The sequence below is a fragment of the Hyperoodon ampullatus genome, assembly GCF_949752795.1.
Source record: "Hyperoodon ampullatus genome assembly, chromosome: 18".
Lineage (NCBI taxonomy): Eukaryota > Metazoa > Chordata > Mammalia > Artiodactyla > Ziphiidae > Hyperoodon > Hyperoodon ampullatus.
Genome location: NC_136931.1, coordinates 30017277 through 30035631, shown reverse-complemented (window position 1 = coordinate 30035631; position 18355 = coordinate 30017277). Strand labels below are relative to the sequence as shown.

The 18355-nt window shown below is 37.3% G+C and overlaps 1 protein-coding gene across 3 annotated transcripts in view; it reads left to right on the top strand.

The window, feature by feature from the left end:
• Positions 1 to 325: 325 nt before the first annotated feature.
• The window catches only part of LPCAT2 (lysophosphatidylcholine acyltransferase 2), a gene marked incomplete at its 3' end in the record, with an annotated part of 62891 nt that continues 44861 nt past the window's right edge, over positions 326 to 18355 (top strand). Inside the window, exons 1-8 of one of the 3 annotated variants that reach the window (XM_079724374.1) lie at positions 326 to 620; positions 7253 to 7392; positions 8675 to 8892; positions 10199 to 10311; positions 12198 to 12258; positions 13271 to 13329; positions 14604 to 14638; positions 17732 to 17786. In XM_079724374.1, the coding sequence (XP_079580500.1) occupies positions 450 to 620; positions 7253 to 7392; positions 8675 to 8892; positions 10199 to 10311; positions 12198 to 12258; positions 13271 to 13329; positions 14604 to 14638; positions 17732 to 17786 (852 nt within the window). In that variant the 5' untranslated portion in view covers positions 326 to 449. Of the gene's footprint in view, positions 621 to 7252; positions 7393 to 8674; positions 8897 to 10187; positions 10312 to 12197; positions 12259 to 13270; positions 13330 to 14603; positions 14639 to 17731; positions 17787 to 18355 lie in introns of all 3 variants that reach the window. The other 2 variants (XM_079724373.1, XM_079724375.1) reach the window with 2 other exon arrangements.

Below are 18355 nucleotides of genomic sequence, written 5' to 3'. Positions count from 1 at the left end.
CGCCCGCCGCAACTAAAGTGGGCAGCAAGGAAGACTCAACGCACCCAAAAATAAATAAATAAATAAATTTCTTAAAAAAAAAAAAAAAAAAGCAAAAGGAAATCTAGGTCCGCCTGACCCTAAAGCAGAGAACTCAGCCTAAAGTCTCTCACTGGGGTGTGCCTTGCTCTGAAGGAAAAACATTCACCCCCAAGGAGGCTGAGCTATTAACCCCAAGAGGAAGAGCCGGACAACCTAAAAGGGTGGGGTGTGCTCAGGGGGGTGGGGCCAGGGCCTGGGCGCGTTGAGAGCCAGAGGGGGCGGGGTGAGACCGGAGGGCGGGTAGGTAACTTTGGCGCCTGCGCAAAGACCCCGGACTCCTAAGCTACTCCCCCTCAAGCCTTGGCGGCAGCGGCAGCTCGCACGCGCCGCCTGGGTCTCTTCGCTCCTGTGAGACGCCGGGCTTGGCCATGAACCGGTGCGCTGAGGCGGCGGCGGTGGCGGCCTCGGGGCCCGGCGCGGGCGTCGGGAGCGCGGGGCTGCGGCCGCCCATAGTGCCCCGCCAGTCGTCCTTCTTCCCGCCGCCCGTGCGCAACCCCTTCGTGCAGCAGACACGGCTGGGCGCGGCGAGGCGCATCCAGGTGCGGGGCGAGGGTCTGACAGGGGACGCAGATTCAGGTGAGGGGCGTCTGACAGGGGACGCAGATCCAGGTGAGGGGCGTCTGACAGGGGACGCAGATTCAGGGGAGGGACGTGGGTCTGAGAAAGGAGGCAGTCTGAGGGGAGCTTGGGTCTGTCAGGGGAGGTTATCAGAGGGGAGTGCGGGTGTGAAGGGGAAGTGGCTGAGGAGGGCGTGAGTCTGGGAAGCAAGGCTCTGAGGAAGACAGGGATGTAGATCTGAGAGGAGAGGGCTTTTGAAGGGGCCATGAGTCTGCAGGGGACAGAGATGCGGGACTGAGAATTGAGGGGCCTTGGAGGATGGTCTGGGGGCGTGTGTGAGAAAAGAAGATGCGAAGAACATGGGGGCCTTGGAGGAAGGTCCTAAACAGGAGGAGGCCGAACAGGCAGGCCATTGGCAGAGGAAACATTCCTTGCTGAGAAGAGGGAACGACTGTGGAAGAACTTCGACTTGAGTGTGTGAAAGTCTAGTGGGAGGTCATCGTAGCACAGGAGAGTGGGTTTGGGGAAGTTTTCGCTTTGCCGCAGGGAAGGAGAGGAGTCAGTTTGGGATGGGAAGAGTAAGGGAGAAGGCAGAGAACCCAGGTCTGGAATTAGAACAAGAAGAAAGGCTGGGATGCTCTGGCTGAGCAGGGACATCAAGGACGGGAAATCACAGTCTAAGAAAAGGGATAATATGGGGCAGCTTAAGGTAGTCAAGAGTTTTTGGTCCTGAATCAGTTTTCACCCAAACACTTCTACATTCAAGGATGAGAAGCAGCTCAGACTTGCACTTACACTCGCTCTTTGGACTTCCTGTTTGGTGAAGTTAGTGATCGGAGAACAAGATAGACTGTGCAGGCTACGTTTGTCCTTTGTGTTCTGCATGGAAAAAATGGCTTTAATATTTTCTTGTCCATCTCACCCATTTATTTACTTTGGATTTGAAATAGCGTAATTTTTGCACGGCATACTTGTGTGCCCTGAGACTGTTGTTCTCTACGATGGAAGCAGGTTAAGTGCTGGGCCAAGCAGCCTGGGGTGGTGGTTAGAATAATGGTGGATGGGTGTCTGGTTGAAGAGAGGTGTGAGAGAGGAAGAGGAAGATAGCGAATGTAGTAAATACCTCTTTGTAAAGAAACTAAATGTTTAAAAATTTGATCTTCATGTCTTTAACTGGATAGATATTCCCTTTATATCTTAAAACTTCTGAAACACTTAATAAATACATGGACTATCATTCAAGGTTCCTTTTGGTCTGATTTAGTCAAATCGGTCATACTTAAATGAAAGTCGTGTCCGTCTATTTGGCTTTATGTTTTGGAGAGAGGCTCAAAGTGGCATATTTATAAGTATTTATATTGTACCTGGAGTAAATTATTAAGTTTTTGAGGGTTTTTTTTTTTTTTTAATAGCAAGCCTGCAACCATTTTGAGAGCACTTTCAAATAACCCTGTAAGAGTTGTAGTATGATAGAAAGATCACTAGTCTTAGTCAGAAAACCTGCTCAGGCCCTGCCATTTATTAGTTGTATAACTTTGGCCAAGTCACTTAACCTCTCTGAACTTTACTTTCCTCATCTATTAAATTGGAATAATAATACATGGAAGAGGGATTAAAATTTAAGTGAGATAATGTGTGAAAAATCTGGTATTGTTTGCTGATCTTCATATTGATAGTTATGCTATTTGTTATCTACAACTGTATACTGCACTTGAAATTTACCACTTGGATTGGATAGAAATGAATATGGTCTCAATATTTTTTTGAAAATTAAAAATTCATGTAGACCAGAGATCCCAAAGTAGTTTCAATGGCTTGAACAGTCTGGGTAAAAGGAAAATTTAAATAGACATGATTGAAAAACAATGTTGTCTGTATTATCCAGTTTAAAAGATTGATATACTTGCATTTAAGTATGATTTGATATGATTAAATCAGACTAAATTTAATCCTAAATGATGATCAATGTCTTGCTTAAGGACTGTTGTGACTTTTGCGTCTCATTATAGGGCTCAGCTTTATTGCTCGCCTTCTCTTTTTTGACCGTTTAAGGGTCTGCTACATAGTGCCGTATAAAAAATTAGCCTAGGGCTTCCCTGGTGGCGCAGTGGTTGAAAGTCCGCCTGCCGATGCAGGGGACACGGGTTCGTGCCCCGGGCGAAGATCCCACATGCCACGGAGCGGCTGGGCCCGTGAGCCATGGCTGCTGAGCCTGCGCGTCCGGAGCCTGTGCTCCGCAACGGGAGACGCCACAACAGTGAGAGGCCCGCGTACCAAAAAAAAAAAAAAAATTAGCCTAGCTTCTATTTCCTCAATAGAATATGGAATTAAAATGAGTGGTTGTAATTGTGGGGTCATTTACCATACCAAAAGTATTTGTTGGATGCCTACTATGTGCCAGGCACACTGTTAATCCCCGGAGACATAGCAATGAACAAGAGAAATAAGGACCCTGCCTATTTAAAGCTTGTATTTCACTGAAAAAGTTAAACAAGTATAGAAATATATAATTCCATGTTTTAGTAAGTGCTATGAAGTAAGTCCAGAGAGGAAAATAATCCCAATAGAGTGTTGAAAGAAGGCCTTCCTACAGAGATGACATATTACCAAATGGCAATATAATGGGTAATCCTCTTAATTCGACAGAGTTACTCAGAATTGATCTTGTCATCTTAATAATGTTTAAAGATTAAAATTTTAAATCAACTTTGTGTATATACTAGCAGCAAACAATTGCAAAAGGAAATTAAATAATCTCATAGTAGCAATAAAATGACATTAAATACGTAGGAATATATTAACCAAAAGCATGTAAGACCACGACAATGAAAACAACAAAACACCATTGTGAGAAATTAATGAAGATTTACATAAAATGAAGAGATATACCATGTTTATAAGTTTGAAGAATCGACATTATTAAGATGATAACTCCTCCCAAATTGATCTGTAGATTCATTGAAATCTCAACAAAAATCCCAACAGGCTTTTTGTTTGTGTGGAAACTGACTAATTCTGAAATTTATGTGGAAATGCAGAGGATCTATATTAGCCCCCAAAAAGCTTGAAAAAGAAAAAGTTGGAGGACATACACTACCTTATGTCAAGAATTACTACAAAGCTATAGCAATTAAGAGAGTAGGGTAGTATCGACAGAAGGACAGATGAATAGATCAATTGAACAGAATAGACAGCCCACATGTATGTTCAATTGATTTTTGACAAAGTGGCCAAGAGAATTTATCGGGGAATGTCAAGTCTTTTCAAAAATTGGTTCTGGGGAATTCCCTGGCGGTCCAGTGGTTAAGACTCGGCGCTTTCATTGCTGGGGCCAGCGTTCAATCCCTGGCTGGGGAACTAAGATCCCGCAAGCTGCAGCGCAGCCAAAAAAAAAAAAAAGGAGGGGGGATGGAATTGGTTCTGGAACAGCTAGATAAATCTGTGGATAAAAATGAAACTTGATCCCTTCTGCACACTACACAGAAAGTAATTTAAGGTGGATCATAGTCTTGAACATAAAAGCAAAACTCATATATCTTCCAGAAGAAGAAGAAAATATAAAATAATCTTCATGATCTTGAGATAGGTAAAGATTTCTTAGGATGCAGAAGAGAACTAAACAGAAAATAAAAATTGATAAATTAGTCTTCATCAGAATTAAAATTCTTCTCATCAAAGGATACCATTAAGAAAATGAAAAGGCGGACTTCCCTGGTGCTCAGTGGTTAAGAATCCGCCTGCCAATGCAGGAGACACAGGTTCGAGCCCTGGTCCAGGAAGATCCCACATGCCGTGGAGCAACTAAGCCCATGTGCCACAACTACTGAGCCTGCGCTCTAGAGCCCGTGAGCCACAACTACTGAGCCAGTGTGCCACAGCTACTGAGGCCCGCGCACCTAGAGCCCATGCTCCGCAACAAAGAGAAGCCACCACAATGAGAAGCCCGTGTACCACAATGAAGAGTAGCCCCTACTTACGGCAACTAGAGAAAGCCCACACGCAGCAACAAAGACCCAACACAGACAAAAATAAATAAATTAAATTTTAAAAAAAAGAAAGAAAGAAAATGAAAAGGCAAGCCATGAAATGGGAGAAAATATTTTCAATACATGTATTGAAAAAGGGCTTGTAAACAGAACATATAAAGAACTCCTACAAATTGATAAGAAAAGGACTAACTACCCAATAAAAATGGGCCAAAGACTCAAAAAGACAGTTAGGTTAAAGGGATGACCAATAAGCACATGAAAAAATGTGCTCACCGTCATTGTTCATCAAGGAAATATGAATTAAAACCACAGTGAGATATCATTTTACACCCACTAGAATGGCTACAAAGACTGACAACACTGAATGTTGATGAGGATGTGAAGCAACAGGAAATTTCATACTTTGTTGGTGGAGATATAAAATGATACAACTACTTTGGAAAACAGTTTGGCATATGCTGGCCCAACAATTTCACTCCCCTTGAAATGAAAATGTATGTCCACATAGAGACTCAAACATTAATGTTTACTCATAATAGCTAAAAACTTATAATAGGCTAAATGTCCCTGAACAGATTAATGGATAGATTAAGTGTGATATATTCATACAATGGAATATTACTCTGCAATTAAAAAGACTATACTACTGATACATATGACAACATGGTTGAGTCTCAAAAATATGAAGTGAAAGAAGCCAGACATAAAAGAATACATACTGTGTGGTTTCATTTATATGAAAATATAGAACAGGCAAAAACTAGTGAAAGAAAGACTGTCAGTGGTTGCTATATACTGAGGATATATATTGACTGCAAAGAGGCACAAGGGAACTTTTCTGGGTGATGGAAATGATCTATATCTTGATTATAGTGGTGTCTGCATAGGGTTATGCATTTGAAAACCTCATACTTAAAATAGGTGCATTTTATTTTATGTAAATTATGCCATAGTAAAATTGATTTTTATAAAAGACTACAATCACCAAATGTCAGCAAGGATGTACAGTAACTGAAATTCTCATACACTACCAGCGACACTTTAAAATGATACAGCCACTTTGGAAAATTGTTTGGCCAGTTTCTTATAAAGTTAAACTACATCTATGACCCAGCAATTCCACTCCTAGGTATTTACCTGAGAGAAATGAAAACAACTATTCCCAAAAAGGCTTGTAGAAGAATGTTTGTAGTGGCTGTATTCATAATAGCCCACAACTGGAAACAGCCCAAATGTTCATCAACAGGAGAATAGACAGACTGTCATATGGTCATATAGTGGAATAATACTCTGCAGTCAGAAAGAATGACTTACTGACATCGAAAGCAACATAGTTGAATTTCAAAAACATGTTAAGTGGAAGAAGTGAGACACACAAGAATGCATAATGTATGATTCCATTTATATGACACTCAAGAACATGCAAAACTAATAATATATGATGATAAACATCCAGCATTGGTTGCCTAAGAGGATAAGGATTGACTGAAAGAGGTATGAGGCAACTTTCTGAGTGGCAGATGTGTTCTGTATCTTGATTGAGGTGATGTTTACAAGAGTACACATTTATCAAAACTCATTGAATTACACATTTAAGATCTGTATATTTCCTTGTATGTAATTTTTAATTCAGTCATACACATGTACACAAATAATTTGATAGAGATCTGATAACTACAATATTTTTGGCATTTCTCGTAAATTATTTGATGATGCTCAGATTCACATTACGGGCCAATAGAGCCAAGAAGGGCAGCACTGTTTGAGTAGTGTAATTGGCTAAAAAAAAAGAAGACAATTTGTGATACATAAGGATAGTTTATTTTACTTGAAAGGCATTATGGGATAGGATTAAGAGCAAGACCTTTATAACCACATTGGTTTCAAATCCTGGTTCTGCCACTTACTGTGTGATCTTAAGCAGTTTAACTTAATTCCCTCTGTGCCACTCCTTTCTTGTATGTAAAACAGCTTAAGGTTGTAAGACTCAGATAAGTTACTACATGCCAAGTACTTAGAGTGCCTGGTACGTAGTAAGCACTCAGTATTATTTGCAGTTCTTATTTATTTAGTTTTTATTCTCATTCTTATTTAGTTTTTATTATTTTTTGTATTTCCTCCCCCATCTCCTTATTGTTAGTTATAAAGGACTGGCAGGTATATAAAATAATACATTTACTTCTTCACACTCTAATGCCTTTACTAATATTCATCCTGCTTATAGCTCTCAAAAAGCTATTTCCCCCTCTTACCTTGCCAGCTTCTGCTTGCTTCTTAAAGCAAGACGTTTCAGCTTCACCTCCTCCAGGAAGCTTTCCCTGACTACTAAGTCCAACAAACCTTTTCTTAGTTCCCCCAGCAGCCCCTATTCACATTCATTGATATACAGATCAGGTAGTACTTGGTTTTCTTCCTTGTTTCTTTTGCTGCTTTGTAGGCTTTGTGAGGTCAGGTACAATGTCTTATTTTCTTTGTGCTTAGATCCTTGTCTGGTATAGGGTAATGCCCAATTCATCTTTGAGTGAATGCATGAATAGCATAAGATTTTCCTCTTATGTATTTCTGTTTGATAACTACAGCATTAAAATAATGTCATCTGTTTTTTTAATCAACTTTGATTTCAGATTTTCTTTCTTGGAATTATCCTGCTTCCAATTCGTGCCCTGTTGCTTGCATTAATTTTATTACTGGCGTGGCCATTTACTGCAATTTCAACAGCATGCTGTCCTGAAAAGCTGACCCACCCAATAACTGGTTGGAAGAGGTAAGAAATAACTATGTCTAAATATTAGGAAAATCAAGATAAAGAAGAGTTTGTCAAAGTTTAGTCAGTGATCAACAATTATGACTCTGAATATAAGATATTTTGGAATATAGTTTTTACAGGCTATGTCACTAAAAATAAAAAATAGGAGGTATGGAGATTCTGTGAAGGGATGAGCTCTTTATCTTTAAATAAATAGAGATCTCAACTCTAAACTACAGGGCAAGGAGAGATCGGTCATTTCCCTGTACCCTCTGGAAAAGTTCTTTGGTTTTCTGTGTCTTACTTCTCCTTACCATGAAATTAAAGTTAGAGAAACTTCCTCAGGAGTTAGTTGCTTAATAGCGCCTCACTATATTATTATGTGAATTTTGAGAGAATTCTATAGGAAGCCCATTTTTTAAAGCTCCCACTGGATGTCTTATGGGAGACATTTTTCATGCAAAGCTATAATGCTTATTCACGTACTGAGATGTCTGTCATGTGTTTGCACTTCTAGGGCTATTTTTTTGTTTCTCTACTCAACTGAGTTTATCAAGGACAGAGACTGGACCTTACTTGTCTTGTGTGTCCAACACAATTCCTGGCACAATTTGATGAATTAACTAATCTTTAATGACAGACTCTTTTTAAAGAGTAAACAATTCAATTTCTGGAATTGAAATTTCTCTGTTCCAGAGAAGTGAGATGGTAAATTTACTTCTTAAGATTCTTGATGATGTCTAAGGGCTATAATGATATAGGTAATAAGGCTTACTTTTAAAATTTTACTCCTAAAATAATTCTGAGGACAATTTCCACATGCCGGTTCTAAAAGTGTTTTGGGAGGTAGCAGCATCCTTGTTACACAAATATAGATTTCCAAGGTGACTCCTTTGAAGGACAGTACTGATTTGGATTTCTCAGTGGTGTATGCATGTTGAAGATTCATTCTTATTACTTTATAGTCACAGAATAAAGGAGCCACTTATTAGCCACATGGCCTTGGGAAAATTACTTCTCTGGGACTCAGTTTTCATGTCTGTAAAATGGGGATAATAATAAATGCTATCTATTTCATAAAATTGGGCTAAGGATTAAAGAAATTAATATGCATAAATTACTTAGAACAGTGCCTGGCAGAAAGAGCTCCACCGAAGTGTTAGCTATTCTTCTTAGCTCACGTTTTAAAATGAAGTGCTCCAGCTTGTCTTGGTTTTTGCATTGTGCTTTAGAGTAAAACCCTGCTGTTAGCTGCAGTTGGCAAAGCTAATTATGTCCTTTTTTGTATTTATTTCCAAAGGAAAATTACTCAGCCAGTCTTGAAGTTTCTAGGCCGTGCCATGTTCTTTTCAATGGGATTTATAGTTACCGTGAAAGGAAAGATCGCAAGTCCTGTGGAAGCACCAATTTTTGTTGTTGCCCCTCATTCAACATTCTTTGATGGAATTGCCTGTGTTGTGGCTGGGTTACCTTCTATAGTATCTCGATATGAGAATGTGCAGGTGCCTCTGATTGGCAGTAAGTACTTTATAAGATAACAGAGATAAAATATTTTCATGCTCATGCTTTCAATTTAGAAAATCATGTATAGTTCATTGGTAGGCTTTTTAAAAACTTTAAAATAATAAAACACTTCAAACATATTTCCTTGCTTTTAATGAGGTACTATATCACAAGAATGAATTTATGAAAAAAGATTAAAGACTTCCCTATCTGTACCCTTATCATTCTTTTTAAGTCTAAACTCTGTCACTGCACCATCACCTCTTTCTGCTCCTAAATATAGCCAAAAAGAAGTTTTTAAATACCAAACATGGTAGATTTTTTGGAGAGAGAATTTAATCTAAGAGTCTGTGAAAGCACTGGTTACATGCTATTTCAGTGAATTTCTCTTCAGGGTATTAGACTGATAAATAAATGCACTAAGTCTTTTCTCCTCTCTGTTTTCTTCATTATTGCCCAGATCTCCATGAGGGACAAATGTGTAACTCTTTGAAAATTATGATGTGGAACAATTAATGCTTCCTGCCATAAAAAATAATGAAGCAAGTGAAATGTTTTTCCCACCAGATGCTTTGCTCTCTCCCCAGGGGATTAGTCTCCAAGTAACTGCTACCAGTTGTCCCAAGGTTATTGCCAAGCATCAAGTGGTGAGAAAGTGCGTGTGAAAACTGCCTGATGTTGCCTTGGTACTCTGGAGAAATAATAGTAGTTCTTACAGCTTTGTCATTCATCTAAGAAAAACAGACTCTCTCTCTCTCTCTCTTTTTTTTTAAGGTAACTACCTTGCTTCGTGTAATATGACATTTTCCCCAAAAGTTGTTTAGCAATAGTCTTTTGGTAAATTGAGGTTTATTTTGCAGGTGGTAGGAAGCTACCTACTTAAAAGACTATTGCGCTGAAAATTTTAGTAAGATAAATAATAATTGCCTCCTACCCACGTGTACTATCACTTCACATAATCGGTTTGCAGGATATTCCTGAAATAAAACAAGATAATCTTATAGTATATTCCAAATGTTTAATGTCAATTGAGGAAGAAGTCTTTTAGGGAGAAAACTGCATTTGCTTCTTTTCATATTCCTGCTGCTAACTTCTGTTAAATCAGTGAAATATTTTTAGGTCTAAATATCCACCTATCCTTTTGAAACTGGAAGCTAAGTTCTAATAAACTTTGAATTAGAGGGCTTTTTAAAGTTGTTCTCTTTGATTTGCTATCATTTTAATTTTCCATACAATTTGTTTTATGATTTATCTGGTATCATTGCTGTAGTAGCTTTAGCCCCCAAAATGACTTAGTTGTGACTTTTCATTTGTTTTAAAGGAATATTGCGGGCTCTGCAACCAGTGTTGGTGTCCCGTGTAGATCCGGATTCTCGAAAAAACACAATAAATGAAATAATAAGGCGGGCCACATCAGGAGGGGAATGGCCCCAGGTAAAACATAGTAGATGTTTATTTAAATATATTGAAAGTTTATTTATTGTACACTTGTATACATACTCATTTGGATCCACAGATCCAATACTGGGGGACACCTTCTGCTAGATGTCTAGAAGCAGAATAAATGAGTGAGGATTAAAAAGTCCTCTTCCCCATGAGATACTCTGTGGAATTAAATGTATCATTCTTTTTTATTCTCCAAACTCTTTGAACTGGCTTTTACTTTGTGTCATAAAATGTTAGTTCTCTACCTCTGAATTTATTTACCCTTTTAAAGATGAGATACTGAAGCTCAGTTATACTCAACAATATGGTGGGTTTATTTTGAAAATGATTAAAATCTTAAGTTTATCTGAAGTGTATTTAGATAGTCTTTTTAGTTCAGGGGCATATCAGAATCACATGTAGAACTTTTTCACATTTTACCATCCCACCACCTCCTTCCCCTGGAATGCTTTTTGAAGGTGTGGAAGAGGCAACATTTATTGCATAAATGGAGCCTCATGGGTGATTCTGATAAGTACCCCTCTATCTTTGCCCAGGTGAAAACAAGTGATCTCTAGCAGAACTCATGGTCCTGAGGTGATCTGGCCACTCATGGTGATTTGTAGTTGTTAAAGTACCAAGAGGCATATGACCAACCAGGAGGTTTTAGAAACCAAGGCATGTAAGGAATGATTTAAAAAGTCACTGGGAAGAAATGACATTTGGAATAAGGGTGTGATTTTGCTCTTGGCTCCAAGGAATGTATCTAGGACTTGTGGGTGAAAGTTAACAAGTAGGTAGATTTCAGTTCATTTTGCTCATCTCAAGTTTTCTGTCCAGAATTAGAATGGTCTGATTTGGAATCTCTTTCTGGAATGTTCAGGCATTGGCTAAGCAACAACTTGGGTGGGATATTGCAAAAAGAATTCAAGCATTAGAGATGCTATATGACTTTTAATGCCCCATCCAGTTCTTGAGATTTTATGATTTACTCTATATTAATTTATTGTTTATATTAATTTATTGTTCATAGAATATCCACTCCATGAATCATATTTGATATTGTATCTGTTTGGGGTAGGAAACCTGTTTTTTTTTTAATTGGAGGATGGAACTGCGCCTATTCACAATTTTTATTTTACAAATAACTTGTTATTGTGACAATTTAGCTTAATAATGTTTTCCTTCTGTAATTATTATAAAATACCCATTACTAACTGCTGTTAGTGCAGGGATTTTCTTTTTTGTTTTATGTGCCTAGCAATTTACTCATTGCTAAATTCTAAATGCTTCAGAAAAATGAAGCTGCTATGCTGTTCAGTTAATGAGGAACTGTACTGCATATCTTTTGTGTGGAAAACATAAAGAAGTATATTAAAAGCTAAAAACACCTCCTCCAAAAAGGACATTAAATTGTATTCCATATGTCAATGAATTGAAGTAAGCATAAAGCATATTGTAGGCATTTCCTCCTTTTTTCTCAGTACTTACCAAAGCTATATGTTGTAAGAGGGAATATCATTTAATGGGAAAACTGAAACAAAGAAGTAGGAAATGATTTGGTTAAGGATGTACAGCAGTAGAAGAAAGCATGTAATATTGCCTAACATGCACACTTTGACCATGATTCAGGGTCTACATCTTCAAAGCCTATTCAGATCATTAGCATCATCATTAAGAAACATTTACTATGTGAATTCTCTCTTCAAAGCTTTAATTCATTTTCTAGTTATCTTAATGGTCAGACTACACTTCTTCTAGAGCAAAACCGAATAATCAGATTCTAGCTTTCACTTTATAAAAATTGGCAACTATTTGCAAAGTCTTAAGAAAGCAAGTAAAAAGCTAATCTATTAATTAGACTGAAATATTAAATCTATTCCTTTTCTCCCAAGATACTAGTTTTCCCAGAAGGTACTTGTACTAATCGTTCCTGTTTGATTACTTTTAAACCAGGTGAGATCAATTAAATTATGTATTGTGACAAAGTAGTATGGAAGATTTCTCAATGATCTGATAATAAATATACAAAATAACTTGTCAGTTTGCTTGGAGCATTTTTTATTTTCTGATAAAATGTTTTGAATGATGTGGATCCACAGAACTCACTCCTTTGCTTTCTCTTTTGGTATCATAACCCCTTCTTCCTTGGAATGTCCCGTGTGTGTGTGTGTGTGTGTGTGTGTGTGTGTGTGTGTGTGTGTGTGTGTGTGTGTGTGTGTGTGTGTGTGTGTTGAGCAGAAACCACTAATGTCCCGTGTGTGTGTGTGTGTGTGTGTGTGTGTGTGTGTGTGTGTGTGTGTGTGTGTGTGTTGAGCAGAAACCACTAGCAGATTTTTCTTTTCCTCCAAAGATAACCCTCACAGACACTTGGGGTCCTGTGTCATCAAGTTAGGAAACCTACTTCAATTATCATTAAAATACCTTCAGTTCCTTCTAAGGTTCACTCCTTTTAAAAATATTATGAAGTTTTGAATTTTATAGTAATTTGTAATTTCATATGTCATTTCATAGTAATTATTAATACTTTAAAATGTTTTTGTATTGGCTGCTAGAATGCTCAGAGCCAAAGTTAGAACTCAATTCTAGCAAGTGTGGTAGTTTAGGGTTCAAGCATTTGGTTTCAACTAGATTTTCTTCTCTTTATTTTCTCTTTGTCTTGGTTTCATCATTACTGTTTTTTTAATCCTGTTGGATAATAGGTATTTGGCAAATGAAGACAAATGGAGATATAAGCAATATTTTAGGTGACTTAGGCATAACATTTAGTATTTTGCTTACATAATTCTGAATTCAAAAATCTGTCATTTTGGCTAACACTAGGGATTTACCAACATTTAACCCATAGTTTATATGTGCTCTTAAAACATTTAACATATTTACATCATTTATTATTAATTTTTTAATTCACTGTAAAGTTTGTGTTCATGTAAAGAGCATGTTATAAAATTTCACTGTGTGGTTATAGGGGCCTTCATTCCAGGAGTTCCAGTGCAGCCAGTTCTCCTCAGATACCCAAACAAGCTGGTAAGCATCGTAGTTTACTATGGGAAGAATCTCAACATTCTAAACAGCACAAATTCTCTAGGACCCCTTTTGTTTGAATAAATAAAATAGATGAATAGATAAATGGTGGGAGCAGATGGGTAGACTCATTCTCCTTGCTACAATTTAGTTTTTAAAAATTTGCAAGATAGGCACATATTGGTTGATACCAATTTGACATATTGCTTTTGCTATTACTAAGCTATAGGAAGATATTTCCTTAGCTTCTACCCTGTAGTCACTGTGATGGTATGGTTAAGTCTCAGATTCAGGGTGTCTTAGACTGGACTTCAGAAAACTCTCATAAATTTGTAGTTTTCATTAAGCCTAGAAGGAACAACTTCTCCTGATTCAATGGTCATTACTGGTGGAGAAGGATTGAAGTAGTAGGATAAATTTGGAAAAGGCTTGGTGTTTAATTTCGGGCTCAGTACTTAGTAGCTGTGTGACACTTGGCAAGTAGCTTAAATAAGAAAATCTCTGAAAAGAACCTAACATCCTATAGAAAGTCCATGTGGGATCAGGAAATACTCTTCTGCCCCAGCGAGGAGCATTGTCATTCTCTGGGTATTGACTGCATCACCATTTTCCTAAAGAAAGTGGTTTTTTGGCAGGGGGAGGGATGTTCTGTTTTGGAGAGGAGCTTTCTTTACTAGAGAATTTACATTAAAAGGCAGGATGTAATTATTAATGATCTATGTCATTTAAGATTGAGCTCTTAATTCAACTTTCTATCAGCGGCTTATTTCTCAACCTTGGACACTTGTAGTTAAAAAATTAAAATTCATCAAATTTCTACTCCGTGTACTTCTACCTGTGGGTTTGCATTTGTCATTTACTCAAATTCTTTCACTGTGCACTACCTCACTACTGTAGTTTATTTTCCCAAATAAACTTTTTTTTTTTTTGAGAACTGATGTATTCTGGTTTTTGTAAGCCAATTAATTATCCAGACATGTTCATATTAGGAGAAAAATAGTTAAGCATGCACAAGTTTTTTTAAAAATTCAAAGCAACTTAATTTCATAAAAAGATAGGTGGTTACATATGGAAGACAGATCTTTGCCATGTAGGTATGTGATCCAAGAATTTATAGATCAGTTGACTCTTGTTTAACAGTAATATTATGCTTGTCTTACTTTTCAGCATATTGCTTTTAATTCAGAAAGAAAGTATATTCAGTATCAAAATGAAATTTTTGTTTTATTTGGTATTTTTTCTCTGAACTAACAGGTTAAATACTATTGTTATTCTAGGATACTGTGACATGGACATGGCAAGGATATACATTGTAAGTCACTTATATTATTATTAGTTTATATAAATTTTATTCGAGTGAAGAAAAAGAATTTGTTCTTCTTTTTTTTTTTTAAAAAAAAAAGCCTTGTTTTTGTAGAAGTAAAGATTTCTAATCAGATCCTTAAATCTTGTAACTGAGAAGTTTCTGTAGAGAGCATAACTATCTTGCCCATTAAACCCCAGTGTCTGCCATATGCAGAATTCTAGTTGTTTGTCATGTTCTAATGGGTCTCAAGTGTTTATCTACCAATTCTTAAGAAACATTCCAGTGATCTCATTTGCATCCTACTTAGCTTAAGTTTTGTAGTTTCATTCCCATTGCAAATTTAGCATTATCTGGTGTCTCCATCTTTATTTTACTGTATTCATTTAAACAGTCCAGAGCAGTTTAGTCATATGGTCTGAAATAGTTGTGATGTGTCTAATTTGAGTTGAGGAAATAGCTAACCAAGCTTTCACTTCCACTCTTGGATTTTAAGAGCCTAGGGATCAGCAGTTTCTATAAATGTTGAAGAGAAGAATACAGTTTCACTGTTAAGCTAGCTGAAGTGAAATAGACCTTTTAAAAAGAGCAGAACATGTAGAATCTTACTTTCTCTCAAGAAGTTCTTTTGTTTAGCTCCCCTGCCTGTTTACGTGCCTCCTTTGGTCCTTTACCTGCATGGAGAGTGTCGACATCCCTCTATGTTCACCTCAAGGAACCTGGCTGGCTTTGGGTGGCAGAAGAGAAAAAAAATAAATAAACCTTCCCCAAACTTAAAAAAATTTTAAAAAGACAGCCTGTTTATATTTTGGATTTGAGGACTCTCCCAGGACTTATGAAGTAATGCCTTTTGATACTGTTATACACAGAGCTCAAATTATTGATGGATAGGTGACGATCACTTGGAAGTATTTAAAAGAAATCACCGTTTGCCTTCAAGTACATTGTAGACAATCCAAACAACTTCTGAAAATTAGATTTTTTTAACTACAACATACTTATTTTCTCCATTTTTTTGTGTATGTAAGTTGCTTTGAAATGATACATTTAAATCAGAATAGATGGGCCAATTACATGTGTTAATAAATATTGATACACCTGAGACATTTATGTTCCTGTTATACTTCAGTCCCTGGTAGTTGAAGTTAAGTAAACAACACCAAAAATAAGGAACATAAATTGTAAAAGGTATCTAGACATTATGCTATCTTTAACCCTACAGGAAATCAGTCTATTCCCTTGGCTAGAATACATATTTCCTGTCATTACTAATTACGAATTCCTCGTTTTCAGCTTCTATACAAGGGAAAAGTAGGAGAAACAAGTAGCATGAGAGCATTTTAGAAAAAGAAGTGCCTGAAAATTGAGGGGATAATATATTTCCAGAGGTGTGTCATCCTTGGGACCTTTACAAGTTAAGTCCTCATAGAGATAGTGACTTTGGGTTCATTGTGACTTTTTGGTTTTGCAGCTGGGCTGGTGGATATGAAGGTCAAATAGGAAGCTTTTCTGGAAGGGAGATCAGGGATAAATAGAGTGGTTGAGTTAATCTAAGCTCTAACCTGAGAAATGTGTGACAGAGGGGGAAAAATAGGATTCAGCAAAGAAAGAGAGGAAAAAAAGTATTTTCAGAGTTAAAGATTTCTTAGGATTTATAAACAAACACAAAATCTTCTAAAGATACAACGTTGTTTTATCCAAGTGCCACATCACACTTATGTGTGGTAACCTCTCGTTTACACTTTTATCTTCTGATCTTCATGTTATATTTAGCACTATGTCTCTTACTTCTAAATCAGTTCTCTCAGTTGCCCTGGCTCCAAGTACTACTCTGACTCAGGATCTAGGGACGGGATTTTACACCAAAGCAGATGTCCTAGGGAAGAGGAGGCTCAGGGACTAACCATCAAGAAGGGAAAGCCTTGGAAAAGCTGTTTTATGTCAGTCTAAGAAGTGTTGTTTGGTTTGTCTGTAGTGTGGACAAGTCAAGTTTAAAGAGATCCTGTGTGTGGTTTCATTTGTGTTTTGTTTTTTTTTTTCTTTAACAGCATTCAGAATTTTCAGAACAAAATATGTATTCAAGTCATTGAATTCCAAAGCTCAATTTAAATCATTAAAGAACAATTTACTTAATGATAGATAATATGGATTGGCTTTGTGGCTTGGAGTTGATAGTAAAAGATTCTTTCCCTTTCAAACAGAAGATATGAGAACTGACACATTAACAATTTATAATTAATTATGGAATTAATAAACCTGTTTCCTAAATTCCTTCTTTTAAGTAAATTCCTTGTTTAGATTCCTAAATTCCTTGTCTTAAGTAAGTCCCTTCAAGCAATTTTTACAGGTAAATCATATTTTAATTTCTTAATAGCAAAAAAAGCTTGGTTGGTTGTTTTCTTAAACATGTAGTCTAATTTACCCTGCCTGACTTCTGGGTCATCCGTCTACGTGAGGCGAAATAAAAGTCCCGTAGAAATCTTATCCAGAGAGTCTAAATATACACTGGAAAGCTGCAAGTAGGAACCATTTCAAAAATTATCTTTGAGAGGATTGATTATAACCACTTTAAAGAAAGCCTTTGTCTAGCTTTACAATGAAATCTGAAACTTTTCAGAAAATTTCCCCATAGCTAAAACATTTATTAATAACTGGGACAATGATGATAAAGTTTCAGCTTTTAAGGAAAGGCCCACTGGTTGTTTTTTTTAATATTAGAAAAGAATTTAGTAATGTAATGTTCTACTCAGCAGTTTTTCTATAAACACATTAATGTACCTTAAAATGTGACCATGGTTAGTTTCTCTAGGCCTATGAGTCTTAGCTGTCAAGAAGACTTCAAATTTGGGGTTTAGTCTGCTGAGCTGCAGCTCTGACCCACAAATACATATTTGGTATTGCATTCGGCAATTTAACTTTTGAATATCAACAATAGTTCTCTAAACCCAAGAAGTGTTATAGCTACAGTGTGGCATTTATAAATGCAGAATACATACAAAGAGTGACATAGGGTTGCTTGTATGTAAAGAAAAGATTGTTCAGTAATATTAGATGGTACTTGTATTACCACATAAAGATGGCCTTCTCTTTTTTTCTCTTCAGCATTCAACTTTGTGTGCTCACTTGGTGCCAGCCCTTCACAAAGGTGGAAGTTGAGGTAAGTGGTTCAAAATGTAGCCTTGGAGCCTAAGATTTGGCCTTACCTTTCATTGTGAATTTTTAGTCTAGAGAGACCAGATGTAGAAAGATTGGAAGTTAAATCCGCCACCTTGAAAATAAACCCTGGTCTTTTGCAAATTGTGTGCCTAAACCCAGTCTGTCAACCCTAGCCCTTAGAACTGTGTTAGGAAACACAGTTTCCTAACTTCTGGGAACTTCCAGCATGTCACCACCCTGGCTGGCCAGATTTGCATCACCCGTTCCTATCTTTTAATCCTTTTAGTGCTGACCTCTGCCAAGTTGTATGATATACCTTCACATCCTGACCAAAGGAACTACAGTAGCTGGTAGAACTCCACAACTTCTTGAAGAAGTATGTTCTCTGAAAGCTGAGAGATTGTGGGAGAGGTACAGAGTGAGAAACCCTCACTTTTGGAATCAATCTGCACATGGAAAGCCTGAGGAAATCATGTTGTATGAGCTGTGAAGGCAGCTCATATCATCTTTCACAGGACAGTTTTTCAGTTTAAGTCACAGTAGCAGGCTGTAACACTGGAGGAGTGATTA